The sequence below is a fragment of the Scyliorhinus torazame genome, chromosome 3, assembly GCF_047496885.1.
Source record: "Scyliorhinus torazame isolate Kashiwa2021f chromosome 3, sScyTor2.1, whole genome shotgun sequence".
Classification (NCBI taxonomy): Eukaryota; Metazoa; Chordata; class Chondrichthyes; order Carcharhiniformes; family Scyliorhinidae; genus Scyliorhinus; species Scyliorhinus torazame.
In genome coordinates this window covers 51,158,192-51,176,313 of record NC_092709.1, presented here as the reverse complement: position 1 = coordinate 51,176,313, position 18,122 = coordinate 51,158,192, and the positions used below count along the sequence as shown (strand labels likewise).

Below are 18,122 nucleotides of genomic sequence, written 5' to 3'. Positions count from 1 at the left end.
GTTAGACTCACTGGCCTATAATTTCCTGGTTTATCCCTACTTACCTTCTTGAATAATGGCATCACATAATAACAATCTTTATTAGGTTTACATTAACACTGCAATAAAGTTACCGTGAAAACCCCCTAGGCACCACACTACGACGCCTGTTCGGGTACACTGAGGAAGAATTTGAAATGTCCAATTCACCTAACAAGCACATCTTTCGGGACTTGTGGGAGGAAACCACTAGCTGTCCTCCAGTCCTCTGGCCAGAGGATATTTAAAACGTTTTGTCAGAGCAGCTGCAATCTCCTCCACTGCCTCCCACAGCAATCTGGAATGCAGCTCACCTGGCCTCGAGGATTTAACCACTTTTAGGTTCATTAAAACTGTTAATACCTCCTTCCTCTCAATGTTAAATCGTTCAAGTAAACCACTATGCGCAACATCATCCTTCTCCGTAATGAACACAGATGCAAAGTACTAAATTAAAACCTCACCTATATCTTCGGTTCCACACACAAATTGCCACGTTGGTCCCTAATGGGCCTGGTCAATCTCCTGCCCTTTTTATACTTATAAAACACTTTTGGATTTTCCTTTATTTTACCGGCAAGTGCTTTCTCATGCCCCCTCTTCGCTCTCCTAATTTCTTTCTTGCGTAACCCTCTACACTTTCTCTATTCCTCTAGGGCTTCAGCTTTTTGAGCCTTTGGTATCTGCCATCAGCCTCCCTTTTTTTCCTTTTCCAACCCAGGGTATCCCTTGACATCCAGGGTTCTCTCGACACCCTTCACTATCATAGAAACATGTTGGCTCTGTCCCCTCTCTTTTTTTCTTTTTGAATGAATCCCACTGTCCTGATGTAGAATTTCCTACTAGCAGCTGTTCCCAGTTAACTATGGGCTGGTCTTGTTATTATTTTTATTAAAATTGGACCTCCCCCAATTAAGAACTTTAATTTCCAGATTATCTTTGTCCATTTTCATAACTACCTTAAATTCTACCGAGTTATGGTCACTGTTTTAAAAATGCTCCCCCATTTCCTACTTTGGTTCTTTTAAATCTATGGGTGGAGGGGTGCGCAAGGGCTTTGAGTGAGTGCTACCACGCTGGCAGGTAATGCTGGTGAACAGAGGTGAGGTGGCCAGGTAGGGGAAGGGGCGAGGGGTAGATGGAGTGGTGGGGGCGGGGGATTGCGACATGGCAGAGTTGGAGACTGGTCATGGACAAAGAACAAAGAAGAGGAGGCAGAGCCGGAGGAGGATGATGACGGACAGTAGGGGCGATTGGAGGCATAAGACTCGGAGGGAGGGGGGGGGGGGGGGGGGAAGAGTAGGTATGTGATAATGAGTGGGGTGCTGGGGCGACACCGGTAGTCAATGTGTATGCGCCAAATTGGGATGATGTGTTTGTGAGGCGTTCGCTGGGAACAATCCCAGATCTGGATACGCACCAATTAATTATGGGTGGAGGTTTTAATTGCGTGATGGAATCGAGGATGGACAGGTCAAGCCCCAAGTCAATGGGAAGGTTGAGGACAGCGAAGGAAGTGTGGGGGGGGTTTATGGAAAGGATGGAAATGGATGACCCCGTGGAGGTTTAAGAACCGGTGGGGGCGGGGGGAGGTAGTACTCCATCTTCTCGCATGTGTATAGGATGTACTTGAAAATGTTATTCTTTGATGTTGTTGGGGGTGGTGAGGGGGGAGTATGCGGGAATTGTGATTCCGATCATGCGCCACATTGGCTGGAGATGAGGCTCAGCAAGGGGCAGGTGCAGAGGCTGTGATGGGGCCTGGATTCAGGTTTGTTGGCGGATAAAGGATTACGTGAAAAGGTTCAGGTGCAACTCATCTGCTTATACAGGTCTCATTTGCCCCAGAAAAGATTCCAATGATTCAAGCAATTAAAGCCCTCTCTACTGCACCATCCCTCTAGCCACACATTTATCTGACTTATCCTCCTATTTCTATACTCACTCGCTCGTGGCACAGAATATAACCCCGATATGATAACATTAGAGGTCCTGTTTTAAACCTTCTGCCTAACTACCTAAATTCACGTTGCAGGGCCTCCCTTTTTCTACCTATGTCATTTGTATCAATGTTTACTATGACCTCTGATTGATCACCCTCCCTTTTCAGAATGCCCTGTTATCACTCCGTGACATCCTTGCACCTGGGAGGCGTCATACCAGTCCAGAGTTGTGCTCACAGCCATGGAAATGCCTGTTAGTTCTCCTCCGAATTGAATCCCCTACTATTTATAGCTTGTTTTTTCTTTTTCCTCCTCGCTGTCCAGCAGAGCCAACTGTGGTGCCACATTCTTGGCTGCTGCCCTTGAGAGGCCACCTCCCCAACAGTATCCAAAACAGTATATCTGTTTTGCAGGGGAATCGCCATTGGAGATTCCTGCAATGCTGCCTAGCCCTCTTGCTCTGCCTGGTGGTCTCCCATTCTCTTCATGCCTGTGGAATCTGAGCCTGCGGTATGACCACGCATCTGAACGTGCTATCCACGATACATTCTGCCTTGCGGATGCTCCACAGTGTCTCCCAGCTTCACACCAGCTCCGAAATTCGGGCTTCCAGAAGCTGCAGCTGGAGACACTTCCCGCACACAAGATGGTCCTGGGAACTGGAAACTTTCCTGGTCTCCCACATGGAGCAAGAAGAGCAGACCACGGCTTGGAGCTCTGCTGCCATATCTTACACCTTTAAGTTAAATTAAGCCCTTGATATCAAATAATTTTAACTAGTATTAACTAATATATTAACTTGGATGTTGCAAATTTAAACAAAAAAGGGTTGGTGGACTTAATGTATTCAGACTCCCAACCGCTTGTTGGGGATTTGCAACCACTGTCCTGCCATACCACTAACCCAGCTGCAGGCTCACTATCTGCTCCTAGCCTGCAATCGTCTGCAGTGTGCTCTCCACAGGGGGAGCCGAACCTGCTTGTGGGGGGGAAAAGGATGCAAGCTTTGACATTAAAATAGCAGTGTGTAGCCCAAGCAAAATATCCCTTCCCACTCATCCCCAGTTAACAACCGCCCCCCCCCCCCCCCCCCGTCAAGATCAGGGCATTCCTTACACAAGAACCATATTTAGTTAGAAAATCTTCAATGGATCTTGTGAAGTTTGCACTTTTCTGTGGTAACACTGTATATATCCTAAGATAGCAAAAACATTGTTGTCCTTGAGTGTAGTTTGTTGAAGTTCAAAACCCTCCTTATTCTTAACAGCATTCTGGAAGTGCGATCATTTGCCAGAAGACTGTTTATTATCCTATGCCAAAGCGCTGCTGTGTTTAAGCAAAGACTACCAGAGACATTGTTCAGTTTATGTCTCAATGCAAATTTAAAGGATAATAATGGGGGAAAGATGAACTGCACAGGCTTGAAGATAAGTTTCAAGATTCTGCTTTACTGCAGTGCTTTATTTTAGGTTTCTTCAAGTAGAATTAAATGTTTTAGGTTTTGGAAGAGTGCCCTTGCTTCTGCACTTTTCCTATTTGTATACTGAACCATCAGGCTTTTTATTTGTTCAGGACAAAATGACAAGTGAAAGCTAGAGTTGAATAACAGCTTTGTCATCATTGAAAAGTGCAGAGCAGAAGGACAAGAAAGAATGAATGAAGGACCTTTGACACACTTTGTCTCCAGTTCCTCTGGGAAAATACTGTTATTCCTTTGAACTTTGTTCTCTGTAACAGAGATGCAAAAATGTTTCTCTTTACTGTTAGAGGAATTGTAATGGTGAATACTAGTTGGTAAATACTGGAAGTTAGGGTTAATAAGAGGTTCTAGGAAGGAAACTTTGCTCATTCAGCTAGTTGCTCCTTTCCATAATTTTTAAAAAATTGTTGTAAACTCTGAACTAATCTTTGCAATCTCTCCCCCCATTGGGATATTCCCTTGTGTTGAGAACTGAGGGTGGAATGTTGTGATGGAAGGTGAGATAGTGATCCTATTGCCTTGAAATTAAATTAAATTACCTCACTAGAATTCTTTTTGGTATAAAGATGGGTGTGGTTCACACCAGGCTTAGTATTGGATCATTTTTATTGCTTCCATTGAAAAATACTGCATAGACATTTTTGTTTTGAGTGTGGTGACTTTTCTAACAGTTCTAGCTATATGAAAGCCATTCTTCGGAAGCTTTATCAGTGTGTGATTATAAATCTGCAAAATACAGTATTTTCATCAATTGCTTTAACATATGTTTCCTTAGAAACCCGTTCAAGTAACAGCATTAATCCTTCTCCACATTAGAGCTGGGTAAATGATATTTTATAACCGTGTTCTTCGGTAGTTTAAAAAGAAGTCTCATTATGCTGCTGCACCTCGCAAATCCATTGTTAAAGATTTAACACTAGAATGCAGTCATAAACTAGATTTGAAAATTATTTTTTTTTAAATATTTTTATTCTCCTTTTTTACATTTTCTTCCAAATTTACAATACAATGTCAATCCCCTTATCAACAACAACAATCCCATCCTCCTACCAAACCCCCAAACAACAGCCCGCATGTTAACATAAACAAAAAGGAATCCGGAATCACCCATAGTCACCATTAACATATATAGACCCCCCTCCTCCCAATGCCCCCCTAATGTTCGATGTAATCCAATTCTTGAAAGTGCACAATGAATAACGCCTCCACTTCCTTCATCTTCTCGCCCTGCTCTCTCAACTCAGCCGATGTCTTTGCCACAGCTACCCTCACTGGGGCAATTGCCTCCTCCATCAATGATTTCAGTGCGACCACCATCTCCTTCCTCAATGCACTCCATGCGCCTCGCAAACTGCTTCTCCAGCTCCACATCCATCACTTCCATCATTGTTTCCACCGTAAGCAGTGCGGCCCCACCAAGGGGTCCAGCCTCCGCCAGCTTGCCAGCGCTTTTGCTGGCCCTCTCACTCGACAGCGAACCCTCGTTTCCTCCCTTCTTCACAACTGCTCCTCCCAGTCCTTTTCGCATCCTTTAGTGACTTATTGTCTTTCTTTCTTCAATCCTCCCAAAATTACCCCGGGACCGGTCTTCAAACCTCAATACATCTCAAGCAGGAGCCACCCGACTTCCCCTCCTACATGGAAGTCCTCAGATTTGAAAATTATGTGAATGAGCTACAAGGATGTATCTTGTCAACTAATTGATTTATAAAACATTTGGTCAGAACTATAGTTCTTGCCATGTTTGTTCAGGAACCTGTGCTATCCTACCATTACTATTTTTTCTTTTAATTGGATCATCTTCATCTCTGGACTAATGAAACAAAAAAAATTAATTTCCGCAATTGAACCAATTCCTTCCAAACACTATGGGCGCAATCTACCCGAATGAAGACAGAGTCCTGTAGCGCAATTAGCCGGGTGTTTCCCAGTGCTCAGAGCGCTGAGAAACACCATGCAATCTAACGCCCATCTGGGTAAATTGGGGGCCTCAGCGGGGAACTCGCTGCCGAGACCGCACTTAGCTCCATTCCTGGGCTGGCACCTAGGTCTGTGTGCCACCCAGTGGTGCCAAGGTGCTCCAATCCATTGGGAGACCCCCATGAGTGCCATTTCGTCTGGCCTCCGTTTGTGGAGACCAGCACTGAACGGCCCTCGCCTGCGGCCTCCAAGGCGAGGAGGTTAGATCCCACGCCTTGGTTAGATCTTGGGAATGCATTTTATAGTGAGACCAGCTGAGACTTTCCTAGTTATGCGGCTCACTCGAACATCAGTCCTCGTACTGGTGCCAGTGCCCAACAAAACGAAACCCACTTCTCCGTCTTTGAGCCATGCATTAATTTCTTTAATCTTATTTGCCCTGTGCCAATTTACCTGTGCCTCAGGTAATGAACGAGAAATTATCATCCTTTTGAAGTTCAGCTTCTCAATTAGTGCCTAGCTCCTCATACTGACAATGTAGGACCTTCCTCGTCTTGCTTATGCCATAGTTCCTAAATGGACCATGACCACTGGATCCTCCCCTCCCACTGCAAGTTCCTCTCCAGACCTGAGCAGATGTCCCAAACCCTGGGACCAGGCAGGCAATGCAGCCATCTGGGCTCTCACACCTTGCTTCGTAGAACAATATCAATCTCCTTCACTATTCTGTCCCCTGCTACCACTGAAGTCTTATGCGCTCCCCCATCTGAATGGCATCCTGCCTGTACCACAGTGCCATGGTCAGTCAGCTCATCCACCCTGCAGTCCTGACTCTCATCCAAACAAGCTGAAAGAACCTCAAACCTGTTGAATAATGGCAGAGGCTGACATTCCTGATCTCCTGCTCTCTCAGTCCCCTTGCCTGCCTCAGCTGCAGTCACACCCACCTATCCCTGACCACTTTCCAAACTAGAAGGGGCCCTATCCTAAAGGGGTGTGCCGCCTCCTGAACCGAAGCATCCAATGTAACCTTCGCCCTCCCTGATGTGTCGCAACGTCCGCAGCTCAGCCTCCAGCTCAATGACTGAGCCGAAGCTCCTCAATCCACAGGCACTTACTGCAGACATGGTATAACCCACTGGTATCCAGGAGCTCCCACATGCTGCAGCCTTGAAGCACCACTTGTCCTGCCATACTGGCTATTCCATTTAACTATTTATTTTCTTTTAGATATTTATTGATCTTCTCACAAACTTTAGTATTAAACCTTTGGAAAATAGACCATGGCCACTTACTGGATATTCACCAGATGCTTGTTTCCTTCCGTGTAGTGGAGCAGAAACCACCTATAGGGTGAAAAAGTTAGAAAAGGCAAAGGAGTACCTCTCTCCCCTTCTCATCAAACTTCCACACTGTTTTATGGTTCACTCCGGGGTGGGGGGGGAAACAATCTTGATTTGGAGGCCAGTTTTTTTAATCACCCCGTCTCATTTGCGAAGAGTGGAGCCGGGGCTGAGTGAAGCGTGGGTGGATAACGTTGGTAGGGTTAGTTTAGTCCTCACTGAGATTGAGGATAGCTCCCTAGTTAGAGCTAATCCATTTCGGGTTTTCCTTTTGGATTTTTAAACATGTTATTTGAATTTACGAATCCATTTCTATCCTTTGGTCTGGGCTGATTTTATATCCTGAGGGGACTGGGTTCCTTCTGAGAGGTTGAGGTTTTCTTTTCTTCCGCTTGGGTCGCTCTCTTTACTCCTCCCTTGAGCTATCAGAACGTGATGATTAGTATTGGTGCATGCTGAGGTAGGACTGATAATTGCTGTTGGTTTGTTGAGGAAGGAGGTTGCTCTTGGTATCCTTTCTACAATGATGGTCACTTTGAGCTAGGCTGGACGTCCCTTCTTTTGTTTGTTTTTCTTCGTCCAGATGAGCATTGTGTTGGTTCTTATTCTGATTTGGTTTGGGGGGCACCTTTTCCCTATTTGTACCGGGGGGAGGGAATCGGCCCTCTCTCCCAGAGTGCCCAGTGTCTTGACTGTTCTTCTCGGACTGCCACCCCCCACCCTCCCCACCCCACTCACCCCGGCTGGGCTGGAGTAATTATCCTCTTATTAGTATGTGTGGTGACTGTGCCTTGCCCTGGATGGGGTTGGAAAGGTACAGGCTCAGTGGGGGTGTAGGTTTTTGGGGTGTGCTGGAGGTCCTGGGGATATTCTTGTGTGTCGGCTGGTGCTGTGGCTATTATTCTGTTGACCGTGGGAGCTCGGGATGTCCCTCTTTGAGATTGCGGCAACATCCTGGGAGGCTGTGTTTTGCTTCACTGATGCATGGGGAAGGGCTGTGCCTTGGTGGATATCCTGTTACCTCCCTAGGGGTGGGACGTTTTCTTGCTGATTGAGTAGCCTGTTCTCCTTTGTTGCGCACTGGGCGGGAGCTAGAGAAACGAGGGGTCTGGGTCGTGTCTTGAACCTTTGTTGTCAGGTGTGTTAGTTCTGGTAGTGCTAGTTCTTTTTTTCTCTCTTGGGAAGCCTTAAGGGTTTGACATATGCTGGGTTAGTTCTGGTAGTTTTAGCTCTTTTCTTTCTTTTCTCCTTAGGGAGGCCCAGAAGGCATGATCATAATCCATGCATGATTATTTTGGAGATCCTCTCTTCACAATTGTATGCATTGAATTTGGTTCTGCCCTGAGCCTGTATTGGGGTTTAGTTGCGTTGGGTGGCACGTATGTAACTCCACTTCGAGCTGGGGTGTCTGTGTATTTTCTTATTTTTCTGTAACCGTGGGTATGACAAATCAGTTCTTGGGCTCCTACATGAGTGTAGATGGGTCTGATATCCGGAAAGAGGAGGCTGTGCTGGGTCCTTGGTGCCATTGGCACCGTTGGTGTTGAGGGGGTTGTACCTTAATGTGTGCCAGATTAGGAAGTATCTCCTGATTTCTCACAATGATTGTGGGTGTTTGCAGTATGGGAGAGTGTGCACCATTTTTTAATGTTTTTATGATATCCTGTTTCTCCCTCTGTCTTCAGTAGGGTAGCACTGTGAATGGCATGGTGGTGTTAGCACTGCTGCCCCAGTACCAGAGACATGGGTTCAATTCCGTCCTTGGGTGACTGTCTGTCTGTGTGGCGTTTGCATGTTCTCTGTGTCTGTGTGAGGGGTCTCCGGTTTCCTGCCCCAATCCAAAAATGTGCAGGGTAGGTGGATTGGTGCGAAATTGCCCCTTACTGTCCAAAGATGCGCAGGTTAGATGGATTGTTCATAATCAATGCGCAGGGTGACGGGGATAAGACCGGGGAGTTGGCCTAGGTCGAGTGCACTTTCAGAGGGTCAATGCAAACTCAATGGACCAAATGACCACCTTCTGCATTGTTGCGATTCTATGGGTGAGACGAGTATCCAGTTTTGTCAATATTGAACCAGTTATAATGTTGTTCTCCTGTTCCATTCTGTACTTGTGTATGTTAAGCATTTTTTCTCTTTGCTTCTGGCAATTTATTATTTTGGAACTTTGTTGCGTTACTTTCTTAAAATGTAAAATCTCAATAAATATATATAAAAGCAAATTACTGTGGATGCTGGAATCTGAAACCAAAGATAAAATGCTGGAAAATCTCAGCAGGTCTGGCAGCATCTGTAGGGAGAGAAAAGAGCTAACATTTTTAGTCCAGATGACCATTTGTCAAACTAAAAGACAGAGAAAGTGGGAAATATTTATACTGTGGATTGAGAGAATGAAAAATGAGTCAAAGCCACAGAAGCCAAGGGAACAGGGGGCTAATAGCCACAGAAACCAAGGGAAAGAATGCTAATGGCAGACCCCAGAGAGAACAAAAGTTGTTAAAGGTTTTCATCCCATTTCATTGTAACTGTCTTTTACCCCTTCTTTCTTGTCTTTCTTTATATATATTTCACCCCCCCCATCTTATCCCCCTTTCCTTAACGTTTCTCCCCTTTGCTTCCCCTTCCTCTCCCCCTTCCCCACATCTACATCTGTCACAGTTTACCCTCTGTTGCTAACATTTGGTTGGCTCTTAATTCGTTGCCCGTTGGGTCTTTACTGAATTTGCTCTATTTCTATAACCTTGAGTTATAGTTGCTCTAGAGTCGCCAGGTATCTTTATGATACCGCCATGAGGTTCAAGTTCAAGTACTGATCAATAACTCAACACACCAACTAGTAAGATTCAAATCAAAACACATTTATTACACACAGTAAATCACTACTCATGCATAAACTCTACTTTCTAGACTATTCTCTATCACTAAAAGGCCTATACTTAGCTTCGGAACTGGCCCACCAGGTATGGGGAACAAATGGCGTTTTGTTCGATCTGAGTCTGCAGGATTCAAAAGCTGGTATGGACTGGTAGCTAGGAGCACCTATCTCGTAGCGTGCGTTGACTGGAGGCTTACTTGGTTGATGCGGCAGCTTAAGGCAGATCACTCTCAAGGGTTGGTTCGAGTTGCTGAGTGACCCTGCCAAGAAGGACGAATTGAACTTGGGACTCTATTTTATAGTCCCCAGGGGCTTCACTCCCCTTCGGGGCGGACCCCGTACCTGGTTCCAAGTGATTGGACTAAGTTCTGATCACTTGGATCGATTTCTCCAATACTGGAGCTGTTCCCTGATCACTGGGCGGTCCCTGAGTGTCCGTTGGCCTTCCTTTGTCTTGGCTCCTGCTGGCGCCAAGGAGTCTGGCTTGGCCTTATTCACCTTACATGTTTCAATTGTACCCGGGGATCGCGCATTAGTATGCAGATGGCTGTGAGCTTCAGTGCTGTCTGGGCTTTTGCAAGTTCTAATACACAGGATTTTTGCACTTGGTTGTTTTTGCCTGATGGCTGAATTTCCCTGTAGTCTTTGCGGATCTCCATTTTAAGTCGGGAAGTGGCCAACCCAGGTGGCTACATTCCCTCCTTGTGATCCCTAACGCGAAGCGTGAAGGATCACATAACTGCATTGTCTTCACTTCCTGACCCAGCGAGCACTCTTTCCATGGCCTCTACACTGACCATAGCTACGTATGAAAAATTTTAACTAACAATTCTAAGTGGCGCTATGTCACAACAGGGACATACATTACAACATAAAAAACGGTACCTCTAACTATCCTCAATAAACTATCCTCACTCAAACAATCAAAAATAATCTACAACACTTTAAATGTACAAAAAGCAGCAACACAAGTTTGTCTGGCTTGGCAGTCAAGCACAGAGGTTTACATTTCTTTATTGAACAAAACACCCATAAAGAAAAACGGATGCACTTTAATTCACGCGAGGGGTTGGGGGGTTTGATGAAGTCCGAAAATAGGGGACCTAAATGTGTATACCGGGGTGCGAGAACGGTAGGCTCTCCTTCGCCATTTTCTAAGTCTTAAGTGTCTGCATGACACTGCAGAGTATTACCAGTACTAAGAGTGATTCTACAATGTACAATAGTGAATACCAGGTTAGAAACTTGTCACACCAGGTCGGGGTGTAGGTAACTATCTCGGGGTTAATTATTTCAGGGTGTTTTCGCATTCGCGCGGAACCAGGTACATATTACAATAACGACGAAAAACACGTATGACTTCTTCATTGTTGTCTTCTTTTCCTTTCTTCTCTTCCTCTTTTTCTTCCTCTGGAGTTCCTGAGGTTCCGGAGTTCTATGGACACGAGCATAATACCTGTTACTATCTTGTGTGATATCTTGAATGTTAGCATGTCTGTCTTTTAGTGCCAATTTCCCTTTATAATTGGTCACCATGTGTGACTCCCTCATTTTTTTTAAACCAAAAATTTGGACTAGGCATCTAAGAAAATACTGCCGTACTGCAAACCGTCTCACAGCCTGTGTCATTTACCATCCTAGTGTTTGAGGATGTAAATAGCAGAGGGAAGCAACCATAGGTTGCCAAAACTAAACAAAATAATTTTGAACATAATGAGCCAAAAATGGGGTGCGTATGGGCCGCGGCGGGTAAGATTTGGATGGAATCCCCGGGTAGGACGGTGAGCAATTCCGTATGTGCTCTACCCGAGCGTAGCTGACCAGAGGGGGGTCCTCAGGCAGGGCGGGGATCAATGCCGTTTCTCCACTGCCTGAGCAACCGGCAAGAACCGTCAAAAATGTAGTCATCCTGGGGGGTTGCTGTAAAGGTTCTACAGTCGAACCAGATGAGCAGTTATGAACTGGGATCTGGCAAGCTCTCAGCGGTTTCTGCCGATAAGCGTGCTGGCAAGTTTTCACAGGTTTCTGCCGACAAATATGGCGTGTGGCCGTGGAACTTCCGAGTGTACAAACAACACTTAACAATAGCACTAACAAACAAACATTAAACAACATGCTGCAGGTTTAATCAGAAAGGACATCGTAAATCACATTTGGACTGGGGTGTAACTAGCATATGGAGGCAGTGTAGTGTGGCTGAAGAAGAGAGGAAGGAGGAGTGAAACAAAAATGAAGTGGCCTTGCTGAGGTGTCCCTGCCATGAGAAGTGGTGGGTAAGTTGTCACAGTTTGCATGGGGCAGCTGGGACCTTGTAGCTTCTGTGGGTGGTGTTCTCTTTCATATCTGGGGGCTAGTCTAGCTGGTGGGGGTCTCCTGCAATCTCGGGCAAAGTGTCCTGACTGCCCACAGTTGTAACATGACCCCTGGGGCACATAAGGTGGTGCAGGCTCTCTGGTGCATTGTTCCCTTGGGTATGGTTCCCTGGGTGGGGGGTCGGGGCTGTTGGTGTCTTTGCTGGTTCGGGGGGCATTTGTGGGCTGATTCCGTTGCTGTTTCAGGGGGGCTTGACATTCTTGTGCGTAATGTCCTAATTGTCCGCAATTGTAACATTCTTGAGCTTTGGGCTGGGGTTGGCTGTTCCTGCCCTCATTTACCCATGCGGGGTTCTGGTGTGCTTTAACTGGGTTCATTTCTACCTGCTCTTCATCGGGTGCTATAAATGCGGTTTTGCCTGCAATTGATTGCTCCCAAGCGCGGGACAATCTCTTCAAAACCCATTTTTGATTGTGGGCCTCATCTGAGGGGTCATAATTTGCGCAAGCTTTTCGTCCTGCCTCTGTGGCATGGGAGATGAGGGTGCAGGTCCATTTGGCCATGTTGTCTGGGGACATATGTGCGCGGTCTAAGTTTCCAAAAACGGCTGTAAAATGGATCCACAGGCATCCAGCAAACGCTGTGTGGTGTTCTGTCGTCTTCTGCCTGCACTTATTCAGGCCTTCTACTGGGTCACCTCTGTTATAGCCGATCGCGTCTAGGATCGCCGTGTGCATCTCTGCAAGGGTGCCTCCTCCTACATTCTGTGAGTCGGGAAGGGCTGCTACAACTGAAGGGTCTAAACTCAAAACTGTGAGCTTCACTTGCTCACGCTCATCCAGGCCGTACATGGTCGCCTGCTTCTTCACTCTAGCAAAGAAGTGGTGGGGGTCTGAGGTGGGGAGGAACGGTGTGATCTGTTCGCACGCGTCCCGTAATTGGGTCACGGTTAAGGGGGTGGTGTAAAGAAATTCTGCGTCTCCTTCCGATGTGACTGTGCGGTGGGTAGTGACTGGATTCATGGGTGCCTGATCTATCTGCTCTGTGGGGGGTTGGGGTGCTTTTCTCTTTTGGGGCTTTCCTTGCGCACATGTTCCCTGAACATACCTATGCATGGTTTCATTTAATTCTTGCCAATCAGGGCCGTCTTCCTCATCTAATTGGGATCCAAAGGTGCTCTGAAACCCATTTTGTACTGAAAGCAAAGACTGCAGTTCCGCAATCTGCTTCCTGCATTTCGCATGATCTAATGAGCTTTGTTTGTGCTCCGTGGTGGCAGCATGGAGTGCTCTTAACGCTGCTTTTAAATTGCTGCACTGCCTTTGCAATGCCTCTACCTGTTTCTCTGTCTCTTCTCTTACCAGGACTGCACGTTGCGTGTCCTGATAGGCCTTATCGTATTGGGTTTGGAAGCTGCTCAGATGCGCTAGACAAGACTGGTGTGTCCCTTTGGCATCATCCACCTCTCCGTCCTTTCCTTCTCAAATCTATATTCTCTCTCTCAATCTCACTAACATCGACCTTGCTCATTCAATGTCTCTCTTCTATCTCTTTGCGGAGCATCCGAACGACCTCCTCTGTGCCTTGCAATTGTGCCAGACAGGACACGATTGCCATCGGCTTGCGAGCTTTCCCTAAGCTTTTCTTATGGATCTCTGACAGGTTCTCCCACCAAGTATGTCCTATACTCCCGGGACCTGTTTCCTCATTATCACAGAATTCACTCCAAAGGGGCCATCCTTTCACTTTGAGATATTTCCTGATCTCTTCTTCCCAAACGGGACACTGACCTACTCTGCTGCTGGTCGCTGCGACCACAAATTCTTCAGGGTTCATGAGGCGTTGCATTGCCAACTTTCCTCTCTAAATACTCTCTTAAAATTTGGAACAAGGGGTATTAAGGCGGTGCTGTAATTACGAGTACGGCTTTCGCTATTTTCCGGAATACAAACTCCCGACAGTTTTCCGCAACAAAATCTATCAGTTTTACCTTATAGCCCTGTTAGTTACGCACGCATTAACATGCTTCCGAATTATGAGGATTAATCAGAACTGCTTGAACACTTGTGGTTTTTCTGTTCCCAATTGGATTCTAATACAAATTTTGGGTTCTCCCGGAGTGGTTAGGCCACTTCTAAGTCGGGTCCCGTCAGGATGTTGCCAGTGATATGTTGCTAACTTTTGGTTGGCTCTTAATTCGTTGCCCGTTGGGTCTTTACTGAATTTGCTCTATTTCTATAACCTTTGCTCTAGAGTCGCCAGGTATCTTTATGATACCACCACGAGGTTCAAGTTCAAGTACTGATCAATAACTCAACACACCAACTAGTAAGATTCAAATCAAAACACATTTATTACACACAGTAAATCACTACTCATGCATAAACTCCACTTTCTAGACTATCCCTATCACTAAAAGGCCTATACTTAGCTTCGGAATTGGCCCACCATATATGGTGAACAAATGGCCTTTCATTTGATCTGAGTCTGCAGGATTCAAAAGCTGGTATGGACTGGTAGGTAGGAGCGCCTATCTCGTAGTGTGCATTGACTGGAGGCTTACTTGGTTGATGCAGCAGCTTAGGAAGTTCACTCTCAAGGGTTGATTCGAGTTGCTGAGTGACCCTGCCAAGAAGTACGAATTGAACTTGGGGACTCTATTTTATAGTCCCCAGGGGCTTCATGCCCTGTCGGGGCAGAACCCGTACCTGGTTCCAAGTGATTGGACTAAGTTCTGATCACTTGGATCGATCTCTCCAATACTGCAGCTGTTCCCTGATCACTGGGCGGTCCTTGAGTGTCCATTGGCCTTCCTTTGTCTTGGCTCCTGCTGGCACTGAGGAGTCTGGCTTGGCCTTATTCACCTTACATGTTTCAATTATACCCGGGGATCGCTCATTAGCATGCAGATGGCTGTGAGTTTCAGTGCTGTCTGGGCTCTTGCAAGTTCTAATACACAGGATTTTTGCACTTACTAGTTTTTGCCTTGTGTTGGCTGAGTTTCCCTGTAGTCTTTGCGGATCTCCATTTTAAGTCGGGAAGTGGCCAACCCAGGTGGCTACACCTCTGATGTTAGCTGCTCTGCAGTTTGGCCTTTCACACCTTTTGTTCGCTATGGGCAATGTGCAGATTCCACGCAGACAGTGACCCAAGCCGGGAATCGGACCTGGGACCCTGGAGCTGTGAAGCAACAGTGCTAACCACTGAGCTACCGTGCCACCCACCACGTGATGGTGAGAGTCTGGAACTTGCTGCCTGAAAAGATGGTGGAGGCAGAGACCCTCATAACATTTAAGAAATATGTAAATGTGCGCCTGCAATGCCATAGCATACAAGGCTATGGGCCAAGTGCGGGAAAATGGGATTACAATAGTTAGTGGTTGTTTTTGACTAGCGCAGACATGATGGGCCAAAGGGCATTTTCTGTGCTGTAGACCTCTAGGGCAGCACGGTAGCACAGTGGTTAGCACAGTTGCTTCCCAGGTTCGATTCCCAGCTTGGGTCATTGTCTGTGTGGAGTCTGCACGTTCTTCCCGTGTCTGTGTGGGTTTCCTCCGGGTGCTCCGGTTTCCTCCCACAGTCCAAAGATGTGCAGGTTAGGTTGATTTGCCTTGCTAAATTGCCCTTAGTGTCCAAAAAAAAGTTAGGTTGGGGCGGTGCAGACTCAATGGGCCAAATGGCCTCCTTTTGCACTGTAAATTCTATGATAAAATTCTGTGACTTTATGACTAAGCGGCACCTCTATATTAATATGCTTCCAGTGCTTTTTTTATTATTTACTCTCCTCTAAAAATATGTTCATCCGTATGAATTGGTTAGTTCTGTGACCTTTCTGAAGTTTGGAGCAGTGTCAGTCAGGCAGGACATGATTGTTCCTTTGCTAGTTTAGCCGCCCTTTTACATCATAGCTTTTAGTGAACCAGCTTGCAACAAAACCAAATGTTTAGAACTTCAGGTGTCTCCGCTTATGTTTCATGATTCAGTACTTGGGGATGTCCCAACATGAAATACTAACTAACATCATTGACTGAACTACATCATGCTGTTGCTTAGGTAACATTAAACTGGATGCACTTCTTGTACATTGAGTATTTGTGTATACCTTGAAAATTGAGGCCTTAAACTGCAAACAGCGTTGACCTAGTTATTCTACAAAGCACAAAAAACAGTTTTAATATGTTGTGCAGGTGGTGAAGTATCGTGCTAATGTTAGCAGTTACATTTTGCGTTTAGCTGTAACGATGTGAAGCATTTCTTATTTTTCAACAGCAAGAAATTCTTTACCAGTATCCAATGACGAACATATCCCAAAAGTTGAAAAATGTCCGAGGAATATTTCTTACGCTCTGTGACATGCTGGAGAATATAACTGGGGGACAAATTATCAGGTGATCCAAAGCATGTTATTTAATTTGTAGAATGAAAAATGTTGAGCCGCTGTTTGTCATAAGTTGCCATTATTTTAAAAAGAAAAATAATATATATAATTTATATCAGTGATTCACCAGTCAACCATCTGAGCTGAAGGTGCAAATATAGTGTAATATGTTTTCTCTACACTTTGCTAAAGTATATACATGTTTTCTTTCTATTTAACATGCTTTATTTCTTCAATAATCACAAATTTCGCTATCCATGAAATATGACTTTCTTCTCCCGAAGCCAGGTCTTACCCATAATACCACGACTTCCACCACAGGTAGAGCGAAGAGGCAGGCCTCTCCATACCAACTGGAAAGGGGATGGAACCTGGTGCTGTTGCCACCAATCTGATCCATATCAGTCACTCAAGTGAACCAACTGGTTTAGCTCAGTTGGCTGAACAACTGTTTTGTAATGCAGAGCGAGGTCAACAGCACAGGTTCAATTCCCGTACTGGCTGAGTTTATTTCTGAAGGCCCGCTTTATCTATCTTCCCCCCCCCCCCCCCCCCCCAAGTCCCCATCCCCTCGCCTGAGATGTGGTGATCCTCAGGTTAAACCACCACCAGTCAGCTAACCCTTAAAGGGGGTTGCTGCGGAAGAAGCTGGGGACTCCACTCCCGCCCTGTTCCTCGTAGTTTATCACCTGAGCGGTGACTGGCGGCTTCCTGTCCCTGCCCTGCGCTCCTACTCACTCTCTGTTTCTTGGGTTTTTGGTGGCTATTCTGGCATCAGAACATGGTAATGGCTGGCCCAAAGTGCAATACAGGAGGGGCAGGACCTGGACCAGAGTGCAGATGACATAAAACTGAAAATGGCAATGCAAATTGTTGTTTTTTTTAAAAAAAAAAAAGGTTCAAAAGAATAAATTACAAGAGTGAGGACCTGCTGTATGTATAACCAAAGAAAAGTCACCCGAAATCAAATTTTAAAAATGGTTTACTTTGTGCAATTCTTTTGGATAGTTCGTCATTGCTGCTGGATGGAAAACTGATTAATGTAGGCTATTGGAAAGAAGGTAGCAACCTACTGCTCATAGGACTACCAGCTGAAAGGTAAATAAAGTTTTTGGTTAATGTTGTAGAAACATTCTTGGAAGAATAATTATTAATTCATATTGGCCTGTGCATGTTCTTTTTTTTTTCCAGTTTAGCTCACCAAAATAATATTTCCAATTGCATTCAGAAGTTCGGAACCCAGAAATTCGGGTTGATGTGCGAATATAAATATGTGGTTTACAGGATTTGGCTTTAAGTAGCAGGAGAATGTTGAATGATTTGTGGCGCTTATGAAAGAAAGTCATTGCTTTGGTTGGCCTCCCACCTAGTGCCTTCCATAAACTCAAGCTCATTAACAACAAATCTCTACTTCAAAATGCTAATTATTCACAAAGTCACCCGTCGCCTATCTGCTCTGTGCGTATAGCCCAGCATTGATTCCTGGTGTACCAATATTTCAATTTTGAAAGTTATCAGCCTTGATTTCAAACGTGATCTCCTCACTTCCTATCACTGTAACCTCTAGCCCTATAATGCTTTGTGATTTCTTAATTTCTCCATTCTGGCCTCTTGCACATCCCCGATTTTCATCATTCCACCAGTCATGTCTGGGACTTCAGCTGCCTAGGCCCTAAACTCTGGGAATCGCTTCCTTAACTCTCCACTTCTTGATCTCTCTCCACCTTTTAGACACTTCTTAGACATCCATCTTTGACCACATTTTTGATTACCTCTCCCAATGCCTCCTTATATGGCTTGGTGTAAAATTTTATTTGATCCGCTACTGTGAAATGCCTCAAGATGTTTTGCT

At 45.5% G+C, this 18,122-nt stretch overlaps 1 protein-coding gene across 3 annotated transcripts in view; it reads left to right on the top strand.

The window, feature by feature from the left end:
* intu (inturned planar cell polarity protein) overlaps window positions 1-18,122 on the top strand; it is a 125,927-nt gene that overhangs the window by 70,222 nt on the left and 37,583 nt on the right. For all 3 annotated transcript variants that reach the window (XM_072495678.1, XM_072495679.1, XM_072495677.1), the window contains 2 exons: window positions 16,162-16,280; window positions 17,279-17,368. In XM_072495678.1, coding sequence (XP_072351779.1) covers window positions 16,162-16,280; window positions 17,279-17,368 — 209 coding nt within the window. The remainder of the gene's footprint in view (window positions 1-16,161; window positions 16,281-17,278; window positions 17,369-18,122) is intronic.